This window comes from Podarcis erhardii (genome assembly GCF_964252035.2).
Source record: "Podarcis erhardii genome assembly, chromosome: 1".
In the NCBI taxonomy this organism is placed as follows: domain Eukaryota; kingdom Metazoa; phylum Chordata; class Lepidosauria; order Squamata; family Lacertidae; genus Podarcis; species Podarcis erhardii.
Window position 1 is genome coordinate 97,779,545 of NC_138497.1, and position 12,574 is coordinate 97,792,118.

Sequence of the window (12,574 nt, forward strand, 5' to 3'; positions counted from 1 at the left end):
GTAGAGGGGATATTTTCATCCTTTCTATAGACATAGAATAGATATATAACAGATGGGATACAAAACAACACCTAGCTTTTCTTATCTCAGAAAAAGAAAGAGAATGACTAAGCAAGATAATATAATACAAACACATTAAAGACAAGTCCGGAACATTGGAACAATATTCCATGCAACAGTTGATGTCTTCTTAAATTGCAGATTTAAAATGGCAGCCGCTTTTTTTTTTTACAGAGGCTGAATTTCCCTCCTAACAGCATCCTAATAATTTTCTTACATTTCCTTTAAAAGATCTCAAAGATCACCCTTGTGGGGCATTAATTACATATATTTAACTTGTTAATTGGTTTATTAATTTGCTTTTCATGAGTGCACTCCCCCTCCCCTAATCATGGGTTTTAAACCATCAACTTTAATAAAATCAGAGTACAAAAGCTGGCGCGGGATTATATTTTAAACACATAATTGTTAGTAGGAAGAAAAGACAATTGTCTAAATCAAGCTATTGCCAGGATGAAACTGGGTAGTTAGAATAATCTAACCTGAAGGCTAAATTACATATTGCACGGTAGGTCATTAACATCTTTCTGAACTTTTGGAACAATTGCTTCTCTCCCCATCCCACCCCATTTAGAAACACTTTATCATACTTCAGCAAATTGCATTTTTGTTGAATTTTTATATTTAAACATAAAATGAATGCTTCCATTCTCATTTGCTTTAATTCTGCCTATATGCAACTTTTGTTTTTGAGTTACATTTTTCTTTTTCAATGAAAATGAAAGGCATACTAGTTAAAGTTTTGCCAAATAAGCACAAAAACTAAGCCCATCTGAAAAGGTGGTTTTTTTTCCAGAGCCCATGAATTTTTAACAGTTCATACATAATATATCATAAAACAAGGATGAATGATACAGTGCACCAGCTTTAATAAAAAGCTCCTTGACCATTTCTCAGAAACTTTGAGATGTAATCAATACCCCAAAAAGGTATCTTGGGGACACTGCCAAGATTTATGCCTTTTTGCAAAGAGGGCACTTTTTTATTTCCTATATAGCCTGGGAAATTATAGTGAACTTCAGAGAAGAGAAGAAAATGCTGTTATCTCTACTTCCACTCTGTTTTAGGTTCAAGGATGAGTGTTATTTGTTCCTGCTCTCTCTCCCCTCCATTAAATCATACTTCATGGAGAGATAAGAATGTGCTAAATGAAGAAATCAAATTCAAGAAAACTCACATGAACCTGAACATCAGCACTTTGCAGCGGTATCAAACTTCTGTTCTTCTCTACCTCTAAAAGGAAATCCCCAGACGACAGATCTAAGATGCGCGAATGAAGCTTCTGGGGGAAAATAACAGAATGACCAAAGCATAACTATTTGACAAGCATGCAGAAGATCAGCGATTTTGAAAATCCCAACCGCTGCAGTTAAATTCAAGGGGAAAACCTAAGGTAAAAGAGCTTTGTCCTAATTTCTCTGTTCACTGAGTCCAGAACTTAGCAGTATAAAATGGAGTTGGTAATGCACGAACAAGTAAGGGCATTTTTAGCTTACAATGTTTGATTACTTATCACAGCTTTGTACATAACGATGATGCATTAATAGGAATAAAATGCATTTATCTATAGCCACTGATGCCTAATATAATAAGGCTTGATATTAAACATTTACTAAGCAATCAACAGGTTAACTTTATTTTATTTAGCAGTTGCTATAGCTCGGGTAAATGATTATAAAAGTGACTCTACTTCAAACAACATTGATCTTGCAAAGCCCTCCCTTGCACACATTTAAACTCAAAGTCATTAATGTCATCTGTTAGGAACAATTAATGTGAATAGAAAATAATTGCATCGGGGAGGTAGGGACTCAAAGGATTTTGTGCATTAAAATTCACATGCTGTTCGATTACATACTCAATTCTTTCAGTTTTGCTTGGAAGGAGTGCTAAACTGGTGTTATTTCCCCATATTAATCTGTATACTAATTACTAAGGTTTTTATGTCAGTGCTAAGCCTGGTCTGTTTTAATTGCAAATACAATAAGTTTTGCAATTTATGTAAACATGGCTCCTGGCTGGATAACTTCAAAAGATTCCAAACCTGGTAATATATATTCTCTTGCCAGTCATATAGTCAGGGCTGTGTGAATTCTATATTTAACAAAAATTAAAAATTTCACATCAAATTCTGCATAAATAATTACTGAATTGCGCAGCCTGGGGAAAAATGCAAAACAAACAAATTTGAGTACTGTGCTCAAGTTACACCATGTATTTTGCTTCTGCTAGTAACTACAAAAGGGCCAAGGGGTGAGTCCCACCATCTAATCCCTGGAGAGGCTGGGCTAGCCTAGACTGGTGATCTTCCACCAGCAGGCAAAAACATTTTTTTATTTGGACAGGCTTTTGGTTAATAAGCTGGCTTGTAAAAATGTTAAAATTGGGTTTAACTGGTTGTTTTTAATGATGTTCACTTGTCTTGCTTTTCTTTTTGAGGTTTTTTTTTACTTGTATTTTATTCAGAAATACACAGAGCCATCTAAATTTGAATACAACATTCCACTTTTCACATCTAGCTGGGGGTCTGGAAGATAAGGTGAGTTCAGTTTAGAAGACAAAACTCAAGCCTAATGTTACGCTGTTTTGCACTTGCACTATTGTTTATAGCTGTCTTGAGCAACAAGAAATAAGGAATGCACATTCAACAAACAAATGCTATGTAGGTTGTAAACCTACACACACTTGCTTGGAAAGGATTATCGAGAATTTTGGGGGAAAGTTCATATTCACTCGCATTACTACTTTCTGTCATTTTTCCTGCATTGCAGTGGAATCACAAAATGTACAAATTGCTACAGATACTGTACAGTTTCCAGAGACATTGTGTTAAGCATTTTGTCCAAACTCCAAGAAGAAAGTGGAAATATCAAGCACATGTTCCACTAAGACTATTTCCTTGCATAGTGACAAGCTGTTAGTGAGTGACCAGTTTAGATCTATTGGCAGAAACACTCACTCATCTTCAAATCACCCACCACTGCTATGTGTGAGGACCCTCATTGAGCACAGCCTTTATGGCTCATATTCAGTGCCTCTGCTTGAAGAGGGACAAGGACTACAAATACATTTATAGGAAAACAGAAAGAGTTTTCTCTACAAAAGCATCTGAAGTACTAACAGGAGTGCAATCTGGAGAGGCTACAGTGAGGCAGGTTGTTTTGTTTTGTTTTTTATAAAAATGTTGCATAACCACTGTTCCTTTCTAAGAAAAACAGATAAAATAATTATAAATACAACTGTCAGCTATATTGTTCACTCATCCTTTCACCCCTGCTAGAAGAAATCTTTCTAAATATGCAGCCCTTTAGTTCATATTCTACATTGGTCATCGTTAACTGGCTTCAGTTCAAGGCCAATTAAAGACTTAAATACCACTAGATATTAATTGGGGGGTTATTTCACTGTTCATATTCCATTCCATTATTTAGTCTCTGTCACCTGACACCACCCTTGTTCCTGCAAAAATGATATAGCTGTTTGAGGGATACATACAACCCTAAATTTGTTTTTCATGAAAATTTTTCATTCAATATGATTTCACTCTAAATATTTACCTTCTTTTATAATCTATCTATCTATCTATCTATCTATCTATCTATCTATCTATCTATCTTGTATCCCGCACTTTTCTCCAAAGAGCTCAAAGTAGCTTACATAGTTCTCCCCTTCCTCATCCAAACCCCACAGCAACCCTGTGAGATAGGTTATTTTAAAACTTATTTTTTTAAAAGCATCTGTTCTTCAGTTATTCAGTAGGTGTTGAGCCCATATACACAGTCATTTTCCTACACACTCTGTCTCAACATTCTACTGTAGGGTTCCTTGTTTCTAGATGTAAAAGTTGTTGAGCTTGTTTTTTGTGCCCCCGGCCTGAGCCTGAGCTGCCTGTGCCTGAAACAGAGCCAAAGCCACCCACACCAGAGCCAGAAACAGATCCCAGAGACAGAGGTAGCCTGTCATCCGAGACAGAGGTAGCCTGAACCCAAGGCACCCATGCACACATTTCTTTTTAACCTCCCCCCCCAAAAAAAAAATCCCAGACATTTGCTTAAAATTGTAAAAATCCCCCCAGGAGGGCATATGGGCCCCCCAAGAAAGGACATGTCTAGGATTTCCCAGACGTATGGCAACCCAATCATATTTGCATTTTATGTGTAGTAAAACCACCTTATTACTTATCAGGATCATTGGACTATTAAGTTAGAAGTAGCTCCAGGAAGTCTGATTCTTTGCCTGGACTCACTATTTTCAATGTATTTAATGTGTTTTCCAAATATTTTATAAAGCTTACACATGAGTGTTCTGAAAATTTCTCCTCTTTTTGCTGGGGATAGGGGGAGAGTCCCTTCACCCCTGAGACAATCTGGGGGCATGGAGCAGGGGAAAGCCTCATATTATCAATGGAAGTCCTTGTGCAGGATTTCTGTTGACAAGACTCATGAGTTGAATCCTGCCCCAAGGGTGGTATTCACTGCTAGTCCTATTCAAGAGTAGACCACTGAAATTAATGGACATGAATCACAGTGCCTGGAGACAGACAGACAGGTCATGTATCCACAGCAGTGGCCAGGGGAGGAATGGCCATTGGGAAGAGTGCAGAGAGAAGAAACGCAATAGTGCAGCAGCAGCAGCAGAACCGGACACTTTTATCTGCTTACCTGCAATAAAATATGTTTCTCCTGTATTGGTATCTACAGCCACAGCAGGTGCTGTAACTCTCCAATGTTTGACTTTACCCATCAAAGCACACTTTTCCATTGTCTCCCAATACTGACAGATGCCAACATGACTAGCTTAGGTACATTAATTTCAGTGGGTCTGCTCTGAGTAAGACTTATCTAAATACACACCCATCACTGGACCTTCCAACCTCCTTACCTTTGCTTAAAAACTGTTTGGATTGGGTTTGCGGTGCTGGAGAGCAGGGGTTTAAATCTTTCCCTTGTCACCATTTTCCCACTTGAAATACTACCCTTGAAATTGGTATGGGGCACAATGTGAAGGAGTTGTAGGATAGCTGAAGTGGTATTTCAAATCATGGAAAAGATGGAGGGGGGAGGGGTTAACTGCTTTCCCACATCATTACAACCCTGATCCAAATTCACCCCTCCTGCACCTGCTTTTAAGAGCAGAAAAATAATTTGAGAGATCAGATCATGGTTTTCCCATATTACCATTGGAAGAGAGCCCCCTGTGTACTAGGGCCTATCATGCCCCCTTCCTATTTTTCACCAAACTTCTGTTGTATAATGTAAACAACCATGACTTAGTCACCCACATTTTACAAATGTGTATACTAGCAGAGAAGTCACAGTGAGACATAGGACTGGACGTTTTGTGACAAAACATTGCTAATTATGTTAAAATTGTTTCAAAAACATCTTAGGAATCAACTAGAGACTGCTTTGCCTCATTCACAGTTGAGTTTCTAGGTCAAATATGGAGCCTTATGCTCACTTCTGAAGGGTTTTCTTTGAGAAAATAAATGATTTGCCAGCTTCATGCCAACACTACTGGTCCTGCTCAGAGTCTAGATAAAGTGGAAAGGTCAACAGAGGCACTAGGCATTGCAGTAAAATGGGAAAGAGAACAGTGAGACAGAGTGGGTAAGCTCCGAGGAGAAGTTTAAAAATGAGACTATGTTCATGTGGGAGGATAAAGGAAAAGCTTACTTAGTCACAAGGACAATTTGGCAAAAAGCCCAAACTTTTAAGTGAATAAAGCTAACAGCTCAATCGAATACATGTCTACTCAGAAGTAATGTCATTTAGTTCAATAGGACTTATAGTACTGTAGCCTAAGGAGTTGGCAGGGATGAGGCACACATTTCACATTTGCAGTAAAGATTTGGTGTGGGCCAGTATTGACATTTTCTACGGTTTCTTTTAAAATAATATACATCTTTTTATGTTACACACAGACATATGTATTCCAAGTTACATTGATTATTGAGCAAGAATTCAGGAGAATAAAGGAGGCTTTAGGCCAAGCACAATAAACGAGTTTCCTTTTAGTTAATACGTAACCTCTTCTGATGTGGCTGTTTTAAAACTTAAAATGTTTCTAATTCTATTCTTTTTTACACACTGTGTATGAAGTCATATATATTAAACTGACATTTAAGTGAGAACTCAATGCCTTGTAGCTTATATCATGCATTAGCAATACTCGTAAGTGGCAAAAGCCCAACCAAAAGGTGCATAGTTGGCTCAAGGCTTTTGCCGCCTAGAAGGTGTGCCTATTCTATTTACAGAATGGTGTGCCTATTCTATTTACAGATGCCAACTGGACTGGCAACTTTAACCTTACTTCAGCAATGGTGATGGACAGCATCCCCTAGCACACCCAAGGGCAGCAAGGTAGTCTGGAGTAAGGACAGCACAGGCCATTGGGCACACACAGGTGTATAATCTTTACCATTGCTTCCTCCCACCACCACCTCACTATGCCTAATGTCATTAGCATCCCCTATTAAAATTCTATTGTGATTCTCAAGCAAGGTAACTAGCTTCCCTGTGGAAATGTAGGCAATCAGCAACAAAAGAGGTCACACCTCTGCTGCCTCTCCAGGTTAGTTCAAGTGAATTGGACCAGAGTACACAGTACTCTTAAGGCAGTGGTTATCCAAGGGTGTGGCACACCACACTGGTGTAGCTTGAGAGGATGGCAAGTGCTGTGGGAAGAGTCAAGGACAATCAATATTATATTTTGGGAATGATTCATGTTCTTATGTAGCTGCATTGTTTTATTATTTCTGGATAGTCCACGATCATGTTAATCAGTAGTTGTGTTTCATGTTATAAGTCAAGCACTTGCTAGAGGTTTCTTTTTGTTTTCCAATGTACTTATTATCAATTTTTAAAAATGGTGTGCCAATTTTTTTGTTCTGAAAGTGTGACTCAGAGAAAAAAGTTTGAGAGCCACTGTCTTAAGATTAAAAAGAAGACTTTGGCATTGACAATTAAAGGGCAAGTCTGTCTATCTACTGTGAAATTTCCTATCTATGGGGTATCATTCCATCTCAAATTCCTTTTTAAATGTATCATGGACCGAACAATTTTCCATTGAGTTTACAGCTATTTATTCATTCCAATGATAACGCAACTCTCCAAGTACTGATTGTATTAAATATCAATTGTTTTAACTGCCTTGATTCTCCCCCTACCCACCCAGGATCTTTAAATTTTGGCACTAGCTTAGCTTAGTATCCAGAAAAGAGATATGCTTCCCTTCACACATTGTGAAGGAATACCTTCATGTATTTGTCAGAAGTGTGGGAACAACAGGTCTTCTGCTATCTCTTTTGTGTGTCAGTTATCCAAGTAGAAACTGCAAAGCAGACAAAAGCTACTGTGGATGTCTTCTACCTAGATGAGTAACACACAAGGTGGAAATCTGGTGTCTTTTTTGTGGTCCTTGCCTCAGATCCTTTGAACAGTTTCCTTGTCTACCTGTAATATTATTTTTGTCTTAGCCAACTGTATCCTGCACAGTATGAAAAAAGTGAAGACCTCTCCCCTTTGCTTTCTGTAGCTGAAATCAAGGCAGAAGTCTAGAGGCAACAAGGGCATAAATTGGTAATAGTTTTCAAATGACCACTGGAATAATTATAAATGTCTAAATTTAACATGATTAGCACCACTACCTGTATTATAATATAAGCAGGAATAACTGTCATATCAGAGACTGTCTCTTTTCCCTTTTAAAATCAGTACTGGGGAACATCTGCCCTCTAACTCCTATCAGCCCCAGCCAGCCTGGCAAAAGGTTAGGTATGGTGCGAGTTGAAAAACAACTGGAGGGTCACAGGTTTCCCATCCCTGCTTTAAATGTACACGTGTCTGTAATATCAACCTTGAATATTGTGAATAGTGCACAACAGTATTATAAGCCAATGCACAGAAACACTGATGTAGACTATACACTAATGTAGACTTCATAGTCCAAAATGGTTCTAAAGGAGCATGCTACAATACCACTTGCTACATGTGGTTTACCCATCATAGTAAAGATTAGCTTCCACAAATCAATTCTGGTGGTTCCCACAACCTTTCAAAGCCTATTTAGGGAGCACAGGAAGGGGGAGATGAGAAGAAATCCAGTTGCACAAGCACACACTGTTCCACACACACAACCTTCATTGAATCTTGTCCAATATGCTTAGGAGATTTATTTGGGAACCAAATTGCTTTATCTCTCAATCGGAGATTCAAATGACCTAATCTCTACCAATATTACTGAGGGGAGCCAGTGTGGCAGAGTTCAAGCATCAGGCTAGGAGTCCCCATCTTGATGAATGACCTTGGACTAGTCACAATGTCTCAGATTAACAAACCTCCCCAGTGTTTCATTTGTGGCGATAAATATCATTTTAAAATGCTTGCAGCTTAAGTTTAAGGAAGTTTAAGGAAATTCCCACAACAGAACATTGAACAGAATACATGTTAGATTTAAGGGGGAAGTTTAAAAAACACCTTCATAGCATACATATGAAGCCCTAGACCAGGCATAGGCAAACTCGGCCCTCCAGATGTTTTGAGACTACAATTCCCATCAACCCTGACCACTAGTCCTGTTAGCTAGGGATGATGGGAGTTGTAGTCCCAAAACATCTGGAGAGTCAAGTTTGCCTGTGCCTGCCCTAGACTGAGGTGGAGAACAGTTTCCAGCTGGTGGGCCAGATTATTATTTTCCCAGCCCTTGGTGGATCAAATCTGATGGGGAGGCTGGGCCACCCACCTGTCAATCACCTGATGTCATAGTGATGTCAGGTGATGCTGCACTTTGAAGTCCCAATTGTTAGGACTTCAAAGGGCAGAAATGGGATGTTTGAAAGTCTTCTGAAAGCATATTTGCACCTCCCACATTGTGCTCTTCCTTAAACCTCCAATTTCTGAGGTTTAAAGGAGTAGCAGAAAGTGGTTTCCAAATGACTTTGCAAGCAGCCCCACACTGATCCTTTAAAGCTCTGGGACCAGAGGTTTAAGGAGTAGCATAGGGAGGGGGGGACAATTTCCACTGAATGGAAATAGTTTGTTCTTCCTTAAGCAAGGTTGGGAACATGCCTTGCTCCTGCAAAGAAACAAATGGGGGCCCGGTGTAAGTTCCTGGTTATTATTTTGAAGTCCCACCCTTACCTGAGCCACACCTGAAGTCATTTATGAAATCAAGTGTGAGATGGACATAGCTAGCAGGCCAAATGGGAAGGTCCAGTGGACCAGGTTTGGCCCACAAGCTGGAAATTCCCCTTCCCTCTCCTAGATAAACAAGAGCAGATATGGAAGATATCGGCGTTATTTGAATAGGAGGCCAAAGAAATATTTACAAATTTATTTACAAATTTACAAATTTAAATTTTTGATCCAGGTTTATCCAAACACTGGGGTTTTGATCCAGGTTTATCCAAACACTGAAACATTCTCTTCCTTCCGCATTTTTTCATCCTATGTCTCTCTGTTTCAAAAGGCATTGGGTTGGATTAAATTGCTGATAATCAATGAGCTGGCTAAAAGTAGAATGGTTAAGAACCTCGGGTTAAGTACTTAATTCGTTCCGGAGGTATGTACCTAACCTGAAACTGTTCTTAACCTGAAGCACCACTTTAGCTAATGGGGCCTCCTGCTGCTGCCGTGCTGCCGGAGCACGATTTCTGTTCTCATCCTGAAGCAAAGTTCTTAACCTGAAGCACTATTTCTGGGTTGGCGGAGTCTGTAACCTGAAGCGTATGTAACCTGAAGCGTATGTAACCCGAGGTACCACTGTAAAGCAAAAGGCCCAAAGTGCAGGCAACAAACTTTTAAAAGAAAGTCTCCAGATATGCTTGGTCAATATCCTGTACCAAACATTAATCACTCAAACGACCTTGATCTGAAAGAAGCAACGTAGGGAATAAAATAAAAATGGTATTGCGATAAAGATTTCAATCACTGAAAGTGTTCAGACAGACAGACCATTACAAATATTAGACTTCTGCTGCCACACATGTATTTGGCATAAGAAGTAGTCTGCATTTCTGAACCGCAGGACACACACACATTGTGAATTGGACTTTCTTAAGATGTTATAAATTACTTCCCTAACAGTTACTGCTTTTGAGAGCTCTTATTGTGAACCCACTGCAGAATGTTGAGCCTTGCACTTAAAGAATACTCTGTTAGAGCTCAAGAATGTTATAATCATAGAATTGTAGAGTCGGAAGAGATCATGAGGATCATCTAGTCTGACCCTCTGCAATGCATGAATCTTTCGCCTAACATGGGGTTAGGCGAAACCCACAACCCTGAGATTAAGAGTCTCATGCTCTACTGACTCAGCTATCCCTCAGTAGGAACATTCCTTCTATCCTCCCTCTTTTGCCATAAGTGTTAATACTTATGCGGCTATAACAGCACCAGACAGGCACAACAGGGAGGAATCAGCAGGTTTGTCATGGCCTTGAGATTTTCAGATGTACAAAACAATCTTCTGGGGAATAAGTTCTTCCCAAATGGATCAAGGGCAAGTGAAGTTGCTCAGTGGCCATGGGGTACTGACTGGCAAAGTGATTGATTGATTGATTGATTGATTGATTGACTGACCAACTGGGGAGGAGGCAAGTCTCCTTTGCAGATCTTAGTGGTTTGGCAGATCTATACAGGAGAAGGTATGGCTTCAAATTCCAGAGGTTACTCTAAATTCCAGAGGGCCCCAGGATATGCTCTAAAGGTACATTAAATTGCCACCTTGCTGAACCTAATTGGGTCGATGGTTGAATATTTGAGAACCACATATACACTGCCTTGGGTTCTGTGGTGGAAGGCAGGTAAGAAATTAATCGCATCATGTCCTAATAACATCTGTGTCCCTGCAGTAAGGTACAATTCCTCAGCTCTGAAATCTTTTTCAAAGCAAACATGCAAGAGATGCCCCATCTCTGGATCAAGAAGCTAATTTTCTAACGATGAGAGCAATTTTCCTGTGTCAAAACCCACACCGATCAGCCTGGTATTGAAAGATGAAACAAGAATGATATAAAGCTCTTGTTACTAGTAGCCCCATGTCCTGGGGAATAATATATAGACCTGTTTTATTGGCTGTACAGAAAAGGTTCAAATGAGATTTGTATCCCACTGAATTTTTATACGATTTTGTTAATGGTAACACAAGTGAAAAAGAAAGAAGAAAAGCAAAACTAAAACCTTAGCACTATTCAAAGTTGCACTATGAAAGATTCGAGGACATCAATAAGAATAAACCACATTATGGGGAATGAATACTGTGATAAAAAGCTACCTTTTCATTTTCTGTTTTATGGTAACTCTCTGTATCACAATATAGTCATCATCATCATCATCAAAAATCAACACCTTTATTGGGACCAACCCAAATGCCACAAAAGCATGGCAAGCTTTTGAGTTCTCCAGAACTCTTCATGACACAACATATTACACAAACCACCTTAAAGAAACAGAATGGCTTGCAAGCCAGACTTTTAATTTCTCAGAAATGAGGAGCAGCCATTGCTTCTTTATTTCACTATCCTGGGTGACATCTGTAGCACCCGGGAGGGGCTTTTTCGGCTTGCGATCTCTATCTTGGAACTATATGACCTTATAGCTACAACAGCCAGCCAATTCCTCCCCCACCCCAAATATTTATTTATTACTGCTGAAGAGTTCTGAAGAACTCAAAGGCTTACCACACATCTGTAACATTTTGGTTGATCCCAATAAGGTATTTCACAACTGTGGATTTTGGTATTTTTTCTTATGGCGATATTTTCCCCTCATAGTTATATACATGGCTATATTTGCTTTTTCTGTGCCTTGAATAATGACAATATAGCTTTTGGGTCAAGATGACAAGATACAGCAAGATCTTGAGCTTCATACAATATTTTGCAATCTTCTGAATCTATGGCAATTTTCCACACTGTAGTTTATTCAGTACAAGAGGAGTTAAGATCTTTCTTAAGAGAAAGATGAAAAGATCAAGTACCATAGATGAGATGAGAATCAAGCTCCCTAGTCAGAATCTTTAACATGCTGAAGGACACAAATGTCTATTGTGCAGGCAAATTCAATCAGTACCTGCAGAAGCCTTCCCCTTTTGCATTTACTTGTTTTCTATCCATTTCAGAACAGCAGCAGAAACAGATGGAAAACCAAGGATTGGCTTCAAAAGAGTGTACAGAAAGTCTATTTTTGTGAGACGCACATTCAGTACAATGACAGCATGTTAGGCAGGAGTAGCCAACCTTTATGGCCTGTAGGTATGTGCCTTATTAGCTTGTAAGCATCATATGACTTAGCTGGGTGATTATGGCAGCCACACCCTTAGAATTGAGAATGCTATTTTGCTACTATGAAGTTTTGTACAATGCTGATATGATACTGGTGTTGTTCTAGCCAGCAGATGCTGCTGGTAGAGCAGTCCCAACTACAAGCTGGATTACAGCATGTCCTGGATCAGATCATGACACTTGTATGGCAGTGTTGTGATATTCTGCTCCTTCAACAGCTGCTATATTAGA

At 39.2% G+C, this 12,574-nt stretch overlaps 1 protein-coding gene across 10 annotated transcripts in view; it reads right to left on the bottom strand.

Annotated features, from left to right (window-relative positions):
* NCKAP5 (NCK associated protein 5) overlaps positions 1 to 12,574 on the bottom strand; it is a 647,162-nt gene that overhangs the window by 93,159 nt on the left and 541,429 nt on the right. For 9 of the 10 annotated variants that reach the window (XM_081870235.1, XM_081870238.1, XM_081870240.1 and 6 more), the window contains one exon: positions 1,238 to 1,342. The exons of the other annotated variant lie outside the window; for it this stretch is intronic. In XM_081870235.1, coding sequence (XP_081726361.1) covers positions 1,238 to 1,342 — 105 coding nt within the window. The remainder of the gene's footprint in view (positions 1 to 1,237; positions 1,343 to 12,574) is intronic. 10 annotated transcript variants of the gene reach the window in all.